This window comes from Dasypus novemcinctus, chromosome 21 (genome assembly GCF_030445035.2).
Source record: "Dasypus novemcinctus isolate mDasNov1 chromosome 21, mDasNov1.1.hap2, whole genome shotgun sequence".
In the NCBI taxonomy this organism is placed as follows: Eukaryota; Metazoa; Chordata; class Mammalia; order Cingulata; family Dasypodidae; genus Dasypus; species Dasypus novemcinctus.
In genome coordinates this window covers 13,079,445-13,092,201 of record NC_080693.1, presented here as the reverse complement: position 1 = coordinate 13,092,201, position 12,757 = coordinate 13,079,445, and the positions used below count along the sequence as shown (strand labels likewise).

The following is a 12,757-nucleotide window of genomic DNA, read 5'->3' as shown; positions in this document are numbered from 1 at the left end:
TTTCGCGCTGGGCAGCTCTCCTTACGGGGCGCACTCCTTGCGCATGGGGCTCCCCTATGCGGGGACACCCCTGCGTGGCAGGGCACTCCTTGCGCGCATCAGCACTGCGCATGGGCCAGCTGCACACGGGTCAAGGAGGCCCGGGTTTGAACCGTGGACCTCCCGTGTGGTAGGAGGACGCCCTAACCACTGGGCCAAGTCTGCTTCACTTCCTTGTTTCTTTAGGAGCACCGGGAGCCAAACCTGGGACCTCCGATGTGGGAGGGAGGTGTCCAATTGCTGGAGCCACCTCCGCTCCCTGCTCTGTTGTGTCTCTCATTCCGTTTTTTCGCTCCGTGCCTCTCGCTGCGCCATCTTGCTACCTCAGCTCCCCGTGCCTGCCCTCACACCAGCTCGCTGTCTTTAGGAGGCGCCAGGATCTGAACCAGCAACCTCCCATGGGGGAGGCGGGAGCCCGTGCCTGAGCCACATCCGCTTTCCCCCTATATGTTCGATGTAACATGTAATCTAAAGCTTCTTTAAAAATGACAAGAATCACACATACTCAGAGGTGACGTGCAGGAGGAGCAGAGAGAGTGATGCAGTCACAAGGCCAGGACGGCCAGCGCCACCAGAAGCTGGAGGCAGTGAGGGAGGACCCTACCCCCACCTTGATTTGGGACTTCTGCCTCCAGCACCATGAGAAAACCAACTTCTACTGTTTTAAACCACCAGGTCTATGGTCATTTGTTGCAGCAGTCACACAGAAAACCAATCCAGAAGTCAAGAGGCTTGTGGTATTACTCTAGCTCCCTTCCGTTAACACGATTGTCCTGGTTTGAGTCTTTGTGGACCCCAGAAAATAAGTTCTTAAGTGAAGCCATTCCTGTGCCTGTAAACCTACCGCGCGTGGTGGGAGAAGGGCCTTCTGAGTAGATCGCTGTGGTTATGGCCTCTGCGGAGACTGTGGCCCTCGGACCACCTGGGCTCGGGGGCCTCTGCCTGGAGCTCTCCAGTGGGCTAGGCCCGGGTGGGCCTTGGCCCCTGGCAGCTCCATATGGCTCATGAACTCCAAAGGTGGAGACTGGATTATGTCTGTGAACCCGTCTGTACTGGGCATGATTAAATTATGATTAGGGCTCTGTGTGGGCCAGTCAGTAGGGTGCCCTTGACGGGCAGGGACTCAGAGATAAAAGACGCAGCCAAGGACAGAGGTGGAGTTTTGCTTTGTTTTGTTTAGAAGATTTATTTATTTTCCCCCTTCCCTCCTCCCACCTTGTTTTTGCTCTCTGTGTTGTGTTCTCTTCTCATTTCTCTCTTCTAGGATTCACTGGGATTCCATCCTGGGGACCTCTGATGTGGAGGTTCCCTGTCAGCTGCGCCACCTCAGTTCCTGGTCTCTGCTGTGCTTCACCTTGACTCTCCCCTTGTCTTTCTTTTGATGCATCTTCATCTTGCTGCTTAACTCACTTGCACGGGCTCTAGCTCACCGCGCAGGCACTCATGTGGCCACTGGCTCACTGCACAGGCATGCTTTCTCTTCTTCCTTTTCACCAGGAGGCCCCAGGGATTGAACCCAGGTCCTCTCACATGGTAGGCAGAAATTCTATCACTTGTGCCACATCTGCTTCCCAGAGGTGGAGTTCTGATGTTGGAATCTTGAGCTGGAGCCCCAGGAAGTTAAGAACACAGAGGAACTTGGTCATGAGGAAAGAGAGAAGGCCCCAGGAGAAGCCAGCCATCTGCCTAATTGTCTACAACAGCTGGCCTTGTGATACCAGAGCAGCTGAGCTGAAAAAGAGGCAAGTCCCAGGAAGAGAGGCACCCAGGAGGCCTGAGCCCTGCACCCTGGCAGACGTCGGCAGCCATCTTGCTCAGCACGTGGCCAAAGACTTTGGTGAGGGAGGTAACTGATGCTTTAAGGCCTTGCGACTGTAAGCCTCTACTGCAAACAAATACTTTACAAAAGCCAACAGAGTTCTGGAGCTTTGCATCAGCACCCCTTTGGCTGGCTAACACAGCCCTCCCTTCCTGGAGAAACCATGCAGAGAACAGAGAACGAGGATTGTCATTTTTACCCTGCCACGTGAGAGAGGGCTCCAGGCCGCAGCTGAGCAGGGGAGAAACCCCAAGAGGCTGGGAGGCTGGGAGGCTGGAGGCAGTGCAGCAGCCGGAAGCTGAGAGACAGGCCTGCGGAGAGAGCCGTGTGCCTGATGCCCACAGCTGAGCTCCTGCAGTGGCAGGAGTCCAGGATCTGCGTTCGCTCAGCAAGTCTGTTGGTGCCTTGATTTTGGACAATTTCACAGCCTCGTAACGATCAGATTTTAACCTAATAAATTCCTATTGTAAAAGCCAACTCACTTCTAGTATTTCTGCACTGGCAACCTTTAGTAAACTAAATCCTGTGTGAGGTTAGAAAAGGAATTCCCCAGGTAGCCCTGCTAGGACTGCGGACATGATTCAGGATACACGTGAGAAAACAGTGTTGGTCTGCATCAGCCAGGGAGAGAGGCATGGTGGGGGCGGGCCACGGCCGGCAGGGGAGCCCGTGCCCGGCCAGGGGAGCCCGCGCCCGGCCACCACAGCAGCTTGCGCCCTGGCTGGGCTTCTGCAGGGGCAGCAAGCAGCACTCTGACCTACGAGCGGCACAGCCACCCTCCTGCCTCTGCAGGAGGGCAGAAGGGTCAGGAGGCTGGCAGGGCCCCCCCCCAAAACTGAGCTTAGAACCCACCACGCCTAGAGCCCCAGCAATGATTTTTATGTCAAAACTCTTTTCTCCTGAAATCAATTTAAAGTAGACTCATTGCCTGTAAGTAAACCCTGACAGACACGACTAGGAGTTGTGTACTACAGGAATAGAAAACAAGGACAATTTAAATGAACTGCATTTGACAGAGGGTGAGAAACTCACTAACGTCCACTGATTTGGTCCCAATTAAAGGATGGGGAGAAGCGCAGAGGACAGCCCTTTTAGCCAAACAAATGGTGAAATGATGCCTCCAACGGTACTGTCCATTTTGAGGCCAGATTAAAGAAATATAAATGCCTGAAATAGCACCTTTAGACCAAACACACATTTCAAACGCAACTTCCAGTTACCACTGGTCTATTAGGACTGACAATCTTGAGCTAAGTCTAACTTCTAGGCATTCTCTCCAATGACTTGGCTTTATTTTAATTTATTTTTTATTTATTTCTCTCCCCCCTCCCCCAGTTGTCTGCTCTCTGTGTCCATTTGCTGCGTGTTCGTCTTTGTCCGCTTCTGTTGCTGTCAGCAGCACGGGAATCTGTGTTTCTTTTTGTTGAGTCTCTCTGTGTGTGCGGCGCCACTCCTGGGCAGGCTGCACTTTCTTCATGCGGGGCGGCTCTCCTTATGGGGCGCACTCCTTGCACGTGGGGCTCCCCTGCATGGCACGACCCTCCTTGTGCGCATCAGCACTGTGCATGGCCAGCTCACCACACAGGTCCAGAAACCCTGGGTTTGAATCTTGGGACTTCCCACATGGTAAGTGGATACTCTATCCAATGAGCCAAATCCGCTTCCCTCCGATGACTTTTTCAAGGCTCAAAATACTTTTCTACCACCATAAACTTCTAGTAACAGCAGAGGGACAGGCATAAACATCCCATTTTCTATATGAAGAGAACAAGACGCTAAAAAGTTTCAAAAGACTTGGCCAGAATTAGGCAATCTTCTCAAATTAATTTCCCAATCTCATCGTTAGAATAGATCTTGGAATCCATGTAGTCCAACCCCTTCAATTTACACAAGTAGCAGCATCATTCAGTAGGAGTATGAGCTTTACAGCCAGATTCACACAATCCCAGGCCCAGATCTGGCATGTACAACACATCCCTGTACGATGCCTACCTAAAAAGTGCATCACAATGGATTAGCTGCAAGAAGCAATGAAGTTGTGAAGCATATGACAACATGAATGAGCCTGGAGATTATGTTGAGTGAAGCAAGCCAGACAAAAAAGACAAATATCGTATGATTGTGCTACTATGAACTAAATATATTGTGTAACATATTCCATTCATATAAAATGTGAATATAAATCAATTTTTAAAGGTAAAATTTCATTAGTGATTATGTCGGGCTAAGGAAGGACTGCTAAGGGGTGTGTTTTTCTTTCTGGAGTAATGAAATTGTTCTAAAATTTCTTTTTTTGATGATGAATGCATAACACTGTGATTATAATAAAAGCCACTGACTACACTTGTTAGACAATATATGAACATATCTCAATAAAACTGCTTAGTAAATAATTGCACGGGAAGCAGACTTGGCCCAGTGGTTAGGGCGTCCGTCTACCACATGGGAGGTCCGCAGTTCAAACCCTGGACCTCCTCGACCCGTGTGGGCCCATGCGCAGTGCTGATGCGTGCAAGGACTGCCATGCCACGCAGGGGTGTCCCCCGCGTAGGGGAGCCCCACGCGCAAGTAGTGCGCCCCGTAAGGAGAGCCGCCCAGCACAAAAGAAAGTGCAGCCTGCCCAGGAATGGTGCCACACACACGGAGAGCTGACAAAGCAAGATGACGCAACAAAAGGAAACACAGATTCCCCTGCCGAACAGAAGCAGACAAAGAAGAACGCATAGCGAATGGACACAGAACAGACAACTGAGGGGGGAAGGGGAAGGGAAGAGAAATAAATAAATCTTAAAAATAAATAATTGCACAATAGCCAGAAATAGCAGCTATGTACAACAGGAGAAATAGAGACTGAGAGGTGAAGAAATTTCTTGTCTTTTATTATTGAAGTAATGAAAATGCTCTAATAATGACTGAAGTGATGGATGTGCACCTATGTGACTACATCAAATACCACTGATTGTACAATAAAATTGATTTGTTAAAAAAAAGCCTATCATGACTATAAAACCGGGTAACATATAAAAATGTTTCGTAAAACGTGAGGGCTTTGTAAACGCAAAGTATCATAAACGAGACATGAGGTCTGGGGTCTGCCCCAGAACACACCTCTGGGCTGTCTGTCAAATTTGAGCTGGCCTCCCAAATGACAATTCCCCTTGCGCAGGATCAACCATGTTATTTTAAAACCTCATTTTAATCTGTTGTTCTTATTTTATACCTGGGTCTTTTTACCAGAGCTGTTAGAAGTAATAATCAAACTCACTGACACGCAATTCTACTTTCATTTCTCTTCTTCCCCAACTCTCTGCTTCAGCTGCCCACCAACATCAAATGAGAGGCAAGAAAAAGATCTCAAAGGTCTGCAAGTAGGTCAATTTAGTTCCTGGAAACGGAGTTGACTTACATCTTACCTACATCTTCTGAATGTTTGTTTGGGACCTATCTGACCAGGCCAGTGTGTTTACAGTGAGGGGGTCTTGATAAAAGAACACAACGCTACTTGCACAAGTCTTGACAAAGGAATTAGCCTCAAGTCCAATCAAGCCTCTTGGGTCTAACTACTGATTTGCAGGAAATACAGAGAAAATAAAATGTTGACCACATCCGTGAGATACCACTTCACACCCACTGGGATGGCTACCATTAAAAACACAAAACTAGCAAAAAGTAAGCATTGACAAATGTCTTATTCAGCCAAAGGGGTGCTGATGCAAAACACCCGAAATCGGTGGCTTTTATAAAGGGTATTTATTTGGGGTAGAAGCTTACAGTTCCAAGGCCCCAAAGAGTCCAACTCAAGGTACCCTGAGAGGTACCTCCTCCCCCAAGTCAGCTGCCCCGTGCTGAAGGAAGATGGCGGGAGCCTGCCTGCTCTCCTCCTCCTCCTCCAGGGCTCCGGGGCCCAGCTTCTTCCCATCTCAGGTAGGCTGGCATAGGGCTCAGCTGCTCTGGTCTCTTCACAGTCTGCTGTAAACTATCAGGCAAATGGCTCCTCTCTTCCCGGGGCTCCAGGAACAAAGCTCTCTCCCCTGTGGAGTCCACGGAGCTCTGTCTACTCCTCCGTGTATATTCTCCTTGACTGAGGGTCCGTTTACGTAGCCCGCCAAGGCGGAGGGGGCTCAAACCTGAGTTGTCCTAGGGACACAGCTGGTTCAAAGCCCTGTTCTTAACAAAATCCAAGACATCGCAGCTGAATCTAAAACAATCAGAGGGGATCACGCCCAGAGGAACAGACCAGTTTACAGATGTAAGTCTCTTTTTGGAATTCATAAATAATCTCAAATCTCCACAAGGATGTGGAGAAACTGGAGCCCCTACGCGCGGTTGGAGGCACTGTAAAATGGTGCAGCCACTGTGGAAATCAGTTGAGAACAGTTATCATACGACCCAGCAAATCTCACTCCTTTTGGCATAGCCCCAAAAGAACTGAAAGCAGGGACTCAGAACAGGTATTTGTACATGAATGATAACGTGAACCATCACTTCACGAAGTCCCAAAATGGAAGTGAGGCCACTAAACTCGTACCCTAGGAAAATATTTTTAAAAGTTTGTTTTTATTTTTAGTTTTTGTACCTCCCCACCTTGCTCCCTATACATAAAAGAGCACAGTATTCTTAAATTTTCGTTGCGTTAATTTTCAAAGACACATCAAAACATGATAAACCCCCATGTACTCACTTAGCTTCAGCAATGATCAACAGAAACCAGCCGTATTAAAAAAAAATAAAATTTAAGTTGAAACGACCAAGAAGCAGTCTTTGTTGCCAAGGGGCACAGTTGTGTCGGCTCTGTTACCTGTGCTTTTGTTAGGATGTACTGATAGCATCTCAGTCTGTTTCATTTATCTGTGCATTTTCAAATGCCTGTGCATATCAAGTGAACAAATCACTCACATTTCAACCCCTCGGCAAATCAAAACAAGTCCTCCTTTCAAATGATTACCAGGCCTGAGTTTTTTCAATTTTTAGTAAAACCCCAAATTGAAAGTTTGTGGGGAAGAAGAAAAAATGAAGTCGTAATGGCACAGGTGAAAATAAATTGAGATCTGTATGTATGGGTAAGTGAAAAAATAAAACTATATACATAGCATATATGCCCCTCTATGTATACAAGAAAAATATAAAATACATAGGGAAGTAGACTTGGCCCAGTGGTTAGGGCGTCCGTCTACCACATGGGAGGTCCGCGGTTCAAACCCCGGGCCTCCCTGACCCGTGTGGAGCTGCCCACGTGCAGTGCTGACCCATGCAAGGGGTGCCCTGCCACGTAGGGGTGTTCCCCGCGTAGGGGAGCCCCACGCGCAAGGAGTGCGCCCCGTGAGGAGCTGCCCAGCGCCAAAGAAAGTGCAGCCTGCCCAGGAATGGCGCCTCACACACCGAGCTGACACAACAAGATGACGCAACAAAAAGAAACAGATTCCCAGCACCGCTGGTAAGGATAGAAGTGGTCACAGAAGAACACACAGCGAATGGATACAGAGAGCAGACAACTGGGGGGGGGGGGAATAAATAAAAAATAAATCTTTTAAAAAAGAAAAATATGTATAAACTGTTACATGTACATGGATGTAATGCAGCTAAAAAGAAAAAAAAAAAAAAATTGTAGGACCCAGACAGACAGCAAGCTGATCTTAGAAGTGGTTATCTGGGTGCTGGGACATTATCTTGTATATTCTATAAGCCTTTATTGTGGTTTATATTTGTATATATCACTTTATAATAATAATGTATTTACATTACCAGTTCTGTCATTATTTTTCTAAATATATGGGTTCATGAATTTTAAGCCTCCTCAGTAAAACTCAACCACACCTAAGCATCTAGAATTACCAATGTATTCATGTACATATTATTAGTTACAAAGCCCTCTGCCCCGTGCCTATTGTTTACCAAATAGCTTTCCTCCTTCTCCAGTCCCTTTCTGAAACCCAAAAATTTTCCTAAGAATTGCCACCCCAAAAATTACTTTCAGCCTCAAATACTGTGCCTCTGAAGCCAGCAATACAGTTTCCCATCCTCCAGATTACCACCCAAATTAAGCCAGAATCAGTAATGGTCCAAATTTTACTAATAATGTACTTGAGAACTCATCTTCACTTGTGGGCAAGTAGATTTGATAAAATATTTAAAGTACTCTCTGCAAAAAGGGCTCTGGTTTTGAGAAAAGGCTACCACAGAAATTTAGTTTCACAGAAACAAACAGTTCAAAGGAGAATAGAGGTGAACAATTATTTAAGAAACATTATCCATCCTCCCAAAGTATCTATTCAAAATAGAGAACGTGTAACTCATAGTCACCAGAACTGTGACAGTTCCTCAAGTTTTTATTGCCAGTTAACTCAAAAAACCCTCAAGTGCTGAGATTGATTCTATAAACACACATCATAAATGCCAAGGAGAGAGCTCGCTGTAACGAGCCTGCGTCCTAAATCATGGGAAAATATTTACCAAATCTGCTCTTGTTCTTCTCACTCCCTATCGAAAGACAATGTTTGGATTAAAAAACCATAATCCACCCCTACTCAGATGAGAAAACTTTTTAACGCCTATTCATCCAGGGACTCACTTCCGTAGTTGATTTCAGGGCTGTGTTCTTACCAGACACCAACTTTAAAAAGCACTTTACTTGTTTACAAAGATTATAAAGTCAGTTGACGAATTCTCAGAGGAAACTATTTTCTGAACCAAAAGCCTACAGATCTGCTGGAATCCTATGCAAGCTATCACACTTAGTGTAGCTGACTGTTGGTCTCCAGGGTTAATCACCAGGGTATTTCCCACGTGGACTCTTAACTGGGCCACTAGAGAGTGCTGGAAATGTAGTTCAGGGAGCTGAAGGAAAACGACCCCCCAAAACCTCCAAACGAGGAAGCCTGATGAACAGACCAGCGTATGACCAAAGATGCTGCAGTAAGACAGACCTGAGCTAGGAAAGAGGCATTTACCACCTCTTGTCCACTACACTCAGGTTCTTGAGAGTGGTGCAACAGCTTTCAAACCAAGCGACTGCAACTGGAAAGTAAAAGACCGAGCCACACATAACAAAATAAAAAATAACAACAAATCCTTCCTTTAGGAAATATGACAGTTAACTGACTCCTTCAGCCCTGTTAAAAATTATAAAAGAGCAAGGTGTCCCCTACTTAATCCAAGGTGGAAGCGAATTTTACATCGTAATCAAGAAATCAATTACAGAGAGCAACATCTGGGGAGAACAAGATGATCACCTGAGGCAGAATTTTTAAGAGCTCACAATTCTAGAGGCACTTCCTTCTTCAACAGCTCCTGGAATCTCACACACTGATCCTCAGGAATCTATTTCAACTCCGATTATAATGCACCTGAAGAGGTAATGCTTCCCAGCACCGTTACCGCCGAAAAGAAAAAAGAGAATTAACGCTTCAAATTGCCTACCATTTCGGTGGGTCTATTTTCCCACTTAAACAAAAAAATGCTGCTCAAGGCGGACATAATTTAAGAAACTCCCCATCTCAGACTGCAATCTACAAAACCCCATTGTTAAACTAAAAAATACATAAGTTTATACCGTTTTACTTTGACTTTCAAGTCATGAAGAAGCCTAACTGCCTCCAAGTCCTACAACCAACACTACAGCTCAAATTTATTCCTGCAGTCTCGCCGAGGGCACCGCGGCGGAAGGCAGGGGTCCCCGCGACCCCACCTTCCATCACCAAGCTTCTCCACCCACGCCTCCGCAGCCACGGTGGTTCTCCAAGCCGCTGCGCTGGCCAGCCTTTTCCAGACACGGTCTGCGAGACCACCCCAGCTGCTGCATTTCCAACTGCCCGCGCCTCCTCGCTAGGTACAAGCAAGCCCGTCGCTGATGGTTATTAAAAAAATTCTAATTAAGCTTCCACTCCAAATAAATACCCCTTATAAAATTTTTTGAAAAATATATATACATATACATATATGAAAGAAACACCGTCTCCGTGTTCACCCTGCACACCAGCCCCGCCGGGGTGTTCCGCCGGGCACAGCAGTTTCGACCACACCGCGATGCGCCCCCGTCGTGGGCACGGGGCGCCGTGGCCCAGATCAGGCCAGCGCCGCACCGGAGGCCCCGGAAGCCGGCAGGGGCCCGCCAGCCAGGCCCCGCTCCCCGCTCCCCCTCGGCTCCAGGCACCCGCCCCCAGCACGTCGGCGGCCCCGCGCCCAGAGCAGACGCGAGGAGGAGGTGGGGGGAGAGGAGCGAGAGGGGGTGGGAGAGGGGACACGCGGGAAGCGGGGAGATGGAGAGGGGGGGCGATGGGAGATGAGGGAAGTGGGGATGGGGCAGAGAGGAGAGAGGAGGAAAACCCGGAGAGGCGAGAAGACGGGAGAAGGGAGGTCATGGGAGGGGAGAAAGGAGGAGGGGGCAGACTGGAAAGGGAGGGGAGGGGAGAGGAGGGGGGAGGGGAGGGGAGAGGGAGGGGCAAACCGGAGAGGGAGAAGGTGGGGAGGGGCGAGGAGGAGGGGCAGACGGGAGAGGGAGGTGGGGATAGGGAGGCGGGGGGAGGGGCTCATAGGAGGGGGAAAGGAGGGGCAGACAGGGGAGGGAGGTGGGGGGAGGGGCAGACAGGGGAGGGAGGTGGGGGGGAGGAGCGAGGAGAAGGGACAGACCGGAGGGAGGAGGTGGGGGTGGGAGGAGGTGAGGAGGGGCAGACGAGAGGGGAAGGGGGAGGGGGTCACGGGAGAGGGGGAAAGGAAGAGGGGGAGAGGGGGAAATGGGGCAGGGGTAGGAGAGGGGGTCACGGGGGAGGGGGAAAGGAGGAGGGGCAGATGGGAGGAAGAGGTGGGAGGGGGACGAGAGTGGAAGGGGTGATGGGGGAGGAGGAGGGAGCAGTCGGGAGGGGGAAAAGGTGGGAGAGGAGGGGGATGGGAGGGGCGGGGGGAAGGGTGGAAGAAGGGGGGAAGGGAAGGGAAGCCTGGAGGAAGGGGGCCCGAGGGGGCGGGGCCGCGGCGCGACCGCGCGCGGGGGTCTCGCCCCGCAGGGCCCGGGCGGGGGGCCGCACCTTGCGCTTGCGGGCCTCCGCGGTGCCGGTCCACACGAAGCACTGGTAAATGGCCCGCAGGTTCTGCTTCCAGTTGTCCACCTTGAAGGCGCTCAGGTGCGAGCAGCCGGGCGCGGGGCCCACCAGCTCGGCGTCCATGGCCTCGGGCTCGGGCTCGGGCCGCGACGCGGCGGGCGGCAGGGCCCGGCCGCGCGCGGGGGGCGGCGAGGGCGGCGAGGACGACGCCAGGGCGGCGGGGGGGGGCGGCCCGGACCTCGGCGCGGAGGGAGCGCGTGGCGCCTCACAGCCCCGCGGACCTCGACTGGGTTCCGCACGGGCCCAGCCGCGACTGCGCCGCGGGGCCGCCGAGCGCTCGGGAGAGGGGCGGGGGGCCGGCCCCCACGGCTCGTCTGCGCAGGCGCGGCCCGCCCCGCTCCCCAGGCTCCGGGAGCCCCGCCTTCTCCCAGGCTGGCCGGGAGCGGAGGGGGCGGGGCCGCCGGAGTCCCGCCCCCAAGCCCACGCCATTGGCCGCCGGTCTACCCTCCGTGCCCCGGGCCATTGGTTATCAGCGCCGTCCGTCCTGGCCTCGCCCCGCCCCTGATGCCAACCGCTCGCTGGAGAGGTGGGGGCGGGTGCAGGAGGGGGCGGCTCTCGGGGGTCCGTCAGGGCGCTGAGCCGGTTTGCACCGGCCTGAGCTCTGCCGCAGAGAGGCGGGGCGTCGGGCGGGGGGCGGTGCCAACACCCGCCCGCTGCCTCCCGTCCGGCCCCTCCGAGGCCCTCAGCCCCTCCCCTCGCCCCTGGCACCCATCACTTGGGGCTTTCCGCGGGGGGTCCCAGCTTTGGTGCCCACCTCGGGCACCACGGTTCCACAGCCGCGGACTGGAACTGGCTGGCGCTGCTTCTCACTAGCAGAATGGGGTCTCTCCCCGCAGGTTCCCACAGTCTAGTCTGCTACAGTGTTATTCAAGAAAAAGCATTTTCACCACATAGCTAACATTTTTTTAAAAAATGGAATGCATCATATTAAGTGAAATAAGCCAGATCCAGAAGGACAAATATTGTATGATTTCACTTACAAGAAATAATCAGAATACGCCAAGTCGTGGAGTCAGAGACTAGAATGCGGATTACTGGAGGTTGGGAAATGGGGAGTTTGAGCGTAAGTGGTGCAGACTTCCTGTTTGCCATGATGGAAAGGTTTTGGTAAGGCATGGTGGTGATGGTAGCACCACGTGTGACATATTTGCTTGATTTTTTTTTTTTTGTCATTTCTGCACTAGCATGAAAAGTCTATGAGGGTTGGAAATCCACATGCAAAAGAATGAATTTGGGTTCTGACCGCTCACCATATTCAAAAATGAATTCAAAATGAATCAATGACCTAATTAACACCCCTTCATTGTATACTTGAACGTGGATAAAATGAGCAGTTTTAAGTTGTAAATATGCTACCAGAATAAAACATTCTTTAGGAAATGGAGTGAAACGGGAAGTTATATTTAAGATGTTTTATTTAACCCAATGTAACCAAAATCTTATCATTTCCACATGTATATTTTTACTTGAATAAGGTATTTTCCATTTGTTGCACTAATTCTCAGAAACCCAGCAGTGTATTTTACCCGTAAGCATATCCCACCCACACTAGTCACATTTCAAGTGCTCGGGCCTTCGTACTGGTCAGTGCAGGACTAAGTCCATAAATAACTGACCCCAGCACTCTGCGAGAAGGTCTTTCAAGGCAAATGTAACACTGTCTTCTGAGACTGCAGGGCCCAGGCATTTGGGTGAGGCACGGTGCTGCTTACCTGTCACCTCACTGCTGCATTTCTTGACAGATTGGAGAAAATCGCCAATTACCATCCTGGCCTGCTACTGTCAGAGAGCTATCACAAGTTAAAAA

General features: G+C 50.4%; 1 protein-coding gene across 2 annotated transcripts in view; it reads right to left on the bottom strand.

The window, feature by feature from the left end:
* Positions 1 to 11,230, bottom strand: part of USP22 (ubiquitin specific peptidase 22) — a 64,809-nt gene extending 53,579 nt beyond the window's left edge. Inside the window, exon 1 of one of the 2 annotated variants that reach the window (XM_058283329.2) lies at positions 10,876 to 11,230. In XM_058283329.2, coding sequence (XP_058139312.1) covers positions 10,876 to 11,013 — 138 coding nt within the window. In that variant the 5' untranslated portion in view covers positions 11,014 to 11,230. Of the gene's footprint in view, positions 1 to 9,789; positions 10,235 to 10,875 lie in introns of those variants that run through there. The other variant, XM_058283330.2, reaches the window with a different exon arrangement.
* Positions 11,231 to 12,757: the final 1,527 nt, after the last annotated feature.